General features: G+C 54.1%; 1 protein-coding gene across 1 annotated transcript in view; it reads left to right on the plus strand.

Annotated features, from left to right (window-relative positions):
• The window catches only part of Nos3 (nitric oxide synthase 3), a 20133-nt gene that overhangs the window by 3915 nt on the left and 12269 nt on the right, over positions 1-3949 (plus strand). Inside the window, exons 5-12 of the mRNA XM_021189254.2 lie at positions 262-353; positions 433-574; positions 1270-1409; positions 1494-1668; positions 2265-2366; positions 2960-3154; positions 3266-3339; positions 3481-3625. Of these exons, the coding sequence (XP_021044913.1) occupies positions 262-353; positions 433-574; positions 1270-1409; positions 1494-1668; positions 2265-2366; positions 2960-3154; positions 3266-3339; positions 3481-3625 (1065 nt within the window). The remainder of the gene's footprint in view (positions 1-261; positions 354-432; positions 575-1269; positions 1410-1493; positions 1669-2264; positions 2367-2959; positions 3155-3265; positions 3340-3480; positions 3626-3949) is intronic.

Below are 3949 nucleotides of genomic sequence, written 5' to 3' on the forward strand. Positions count from 1 at the left end.
CTCCTCTGTGCTGGTTTTCAAGTCTGCCCTGAGGGGAACGGGGAGAGGAGACCTGGAAAAATCAGGCTGTGCTGGGCAAACAAGGCTGTTAGAAGAGGGTCAGCAGGGCATGAATGTTGAAAGCACTGGTCACATGGGCGGTGGGTAGCTCCTCCAGACCCTGCCTCCTTCCCAGCAAGCCCCACGCCAGCACTCCTCTAGAGCTGACAGTCAAACCCTCATCTCTTTCCTGCATCCTTGGACCGTCCTCCTTGGGCCCAGGTATTTGATGCTCGGGACTGCAGGACTGCACAGGAAATGTTCACCTACATCTGTAACCACATTAAGTATGCAACAAATAGAGGCAATCTTCGGTGAGTGACCCTGCCCCGGGCCCAAACCCACCCCAGGCAACAGTGAAGCGGCTCTAACCAGTTTCGTTCCCCTTGTCAGCTCAGCCATCACAGTGTTCCCACAGCGCTGCCCTGGCCGGGGAGACTTCAGGATCTGGAACAGCCAGCTGATACGTTATGCGGGCTATAGGCAGCAGGATGGCTCCGTGCGAGGGGACCCTGCCAACGTGGAGATCACTGAGGTGGTGTACTACTTTGCTTTCTAGTGCCGTGATAAAACACTGACCAAAAGTAATTTGGGGAGGAAAGGATTTCTTTCCTCTATCGACTCATAGGTTCCTCCGTTCCTGAAGGAAGTCAGCGCAGGAACTCACAGAAACCTGGAGGCAGGAGCCTGGAGAACCATGAGGGATACTGGTTACTGGCCTCAACCTATCAGCTATCTACAGTATACATGGCCTGCTCAGCTATCTACAGTATACATAGCTCAGGGGCAGCACTGCCACCGTGGCCTGGGCCCCCTACAGCAATCAGTAATCAATAAAATCTTACATAGACATGGCCACAGGCCAATCTAGTGATGTCTTCCCAGGTGTGTCAAGTTGACAACCAGGAGTAGTCATCACAAGTGAGAACCAAGGCTTGCAAGGATAGATAGGGAAGCCAGGGAACACTTCGTGGGAATGCAAAGAGGAGATCAGTGAGCAGAAAGGGGGGCCTTCCTTGAGAGGAAAGTCAGGCATGGTAGTGCACTCCTATGATCATAGATGTGAGAGGTCAGGAGTTCAAAGCAGGCCTTAATGACAAGAGCAGGGGGTATAGAGACCCAGCCCCTGAGAAGCCCCTGAGGTAAAAAGTGGGGAATGGCTAATGGGGAGGACTCCTAGTGAGGTCAGGGGTCACAACCCTTGACCCCACCTCTGCCTGCTTCCCACAGCTCTGTATCCAACATGGCTGGAGCCCAGGAAATGGCCGCTTTGATGTGCTGCCCCTGTTACTCCAGGCTCCTGATGAGCCCCCAGAACTCTTCACTCTGCCCCCAGAGATGGTCCTCGAGGTGCCTCTGGAGCACCCCACGTGAGCATGAGAGGCCGAGGGTGGGACTGTGGGGGGTCACCTGGCAACTCTACATAGAAGGTAATTCAAAGCCCCTCCCCCTAGGCTTGAGTGGTTCGCCGCCCTTGGCCTGCGCTGGTATGCCCTCCCAGCTGTGTCCAACATGCTGCTAGAAATCGGGGGCCTGGAGTTTCCTGCTGCCCCTTTCAGCGGCTGGTACATGAGTTCGGAGATTGGCATGAGGGACCTGTGTGACCCTCACCGCTACAACATACTCGAGGTGAGGGAATGCCGAGGAAAGGGGACATGAAGCAGTATGCAGCCCCCACTCCCACCCAGAGTGCTGGCCGTGGGAAAGTGTGCATCAAGGCAGGTCCAAGGATGTGATGTGCGTGAGCTCTGGAGCCACAAAGGGGGGGGGGGAGGCTAAGTGAGGAGCTTGTGAAGGATCTCATCAGATTCTCAAAGGAGTGTGTGTGTGTGAGCAAGAGTGTGTGCAAGTGCATGCATGTGTGTATGTGTGTGTGAATGTGTATGTGTATATATAAACGTGTGTGTGCATGTGTGTACATATGTGTGCATGTATGTGTGTGTGTGTGTTGCCAGGCTGGCCCTGAACATGGTAATCTTCCTGCCTTGGCATGCCAAGTGCTAGAATTATAGCCTTGAACCACCATGCCTGGCTTAAGGGGACCTTATCTCAGAAAAGGTTTACACTCCACTTCAGAGATGACAAACAAAAGCCAGGGCTGAGGAGAGACTTGCCATTTCCATTCTGTGCAACAGTACCTTTCTGGACAAAGCACTGACCCAACCCAGTATTCCTCTCACCCCCTCCCCACCACTCCCTTGCCACTTCCCTTCAACTTGACACAGGATGTGGCTGTCTGCATGGATCTAGACACCAGGACAACCTCGTCCCTGTGGAAAGACAAGGCAGCGGTGGAAATTAATGTGGCTGTACTGCACAGTTACCAGGTACACAGGCCCAGCTATGGGGCTAGGGAACACAGACACTGAGCAGAGATGAGACCTACTGTAGCCCCTGTGTCATGGGGCACGCTGTGTCTGCAGGCACTGCTTTGGGTGCTGTAGCATGCTACCTACGTTCCTGCCAGAAACCTTGCTCAGTAACTGGTCCCAGGGCACACTGTGGGACCCACTGGCATCTGGACTGTCTAATGCTGGGTAGAAAACACTCTGGGTACAGGAGTGTCATAATACAATGTGTGTGTGTGGTAGGTGTGGTTTGAGGAAGCCAGTGTCTAATGAATACCTCCGTGAAGTCGAAAAGGGTTAAGAAAGGACTTGAGAGTGTGGCTCGGTGGTAAATGTGAAGCCCTGGGTTCTATCTCAGTGCCCAGCGCTGGTGGCATGGCACAGACACCACAAGTCTGAGCTGCTCTTACCTATTCGACTCAGAGCATGACTATGGAATCTGCTGGAGATTTGACAGGACACAGAACATGTCATTTGCAGTGACCCGAGGCAGGGAATAGGCTGGGTTCGCAGTGATAAAGGTGGGATCTATAGAGCCCTTCTGAGACCAGGTTCTTCTACCCCCACCACAGCTGGCCAAAGTGACCATAGTGGACCACCACGCCGCCACAGCCTCCTTCATGAAGCACCTGGAAAATGAGCAGAAGGCCAGAGGAGGCTGCCCTGCCGACTGGGCCTGGATTGTGCCCCCCATCTCAGGCAGCCTAACTCCTGTTTTCCATCAAGAGATGGTCAACTACTTCCTGTCCCCTGCCTTCCGCTACCAGGTACCTAACCCATCTGGCTCCTGCCTGTTTAGTGCAGGTCTGGGCAGCCCACAGGAGCTGCTGGCTTTCTTCCATGTTCCTCCCTTCCCCCACTCCATTGCTCTTTTGCAGCCAGACCCCTGGAAGGGAAGTGCAGCAAAGGGGGCAGGCATCACCAGGAAGAAGACCTTTAAGGAAGTAGCCAAGTGGGTATCCTGGGACTGTGTCCCTTCCCCATACTGTAGGGAACAAGCCCAGTAGCAGTATCACAAGACTGCAGCAATGAGGTCCAGGCCGCTACCTGGGAGGTCTAGCCTCTGTACACCTAGATGCCCTAATCCCTACAGTGCAGTGAAGATCTCTGCCTCACTCATGGGCACGGTGATGGCGAAGCGTGTGAAGGCGACCATTCTGTATGGCTCTGAGACTGGCCGGGCCCAGAGCTACGCACAGCAGCTGGGAAGGCTCTTCCGGAAGGCGTTTGATCCCCGGGTAGGACTGAAGCCTGAGAGGCAGCGGGCTAAAAAGAATAGAGTCTGTCCACCTCTTCAGAGGTGCCTAGGGGACAAGAGGGGTACAAGTGAGGGTTCATTTCAAGTCCAACATGGTGGCACATCCCCGTAATCCCAACGCCTAGGCAGCAGAGTCAAGAGGATCAAGAGTCATCCTTCATTATATAATGAGTTCAAGGCTAACCTGGTCTTCATAAGACCCTGTCTCAAAAAAATAAAAGCCGGCCGGGCGTGGTGGCACACGCCTTTAATCCCAGCACTCGGGAGGTAGAGGCAGGCAGATTTCTGAGTTCGAGGCCAGCCT

Source organism: Mus pahari, chromosome 2, assembly GCF_900095145.1.
Source record: "Mus pahari chromosome 2, PAHARI_EIJ_v1.1, whole genome shotgun sequence".
NCBI classification, from domain to species: domain Eukaryota; kingdom Metazoa; phylum Chordata; class Mammalia; order Rodentia; family Muridae; genus Mus; species Mus pahari.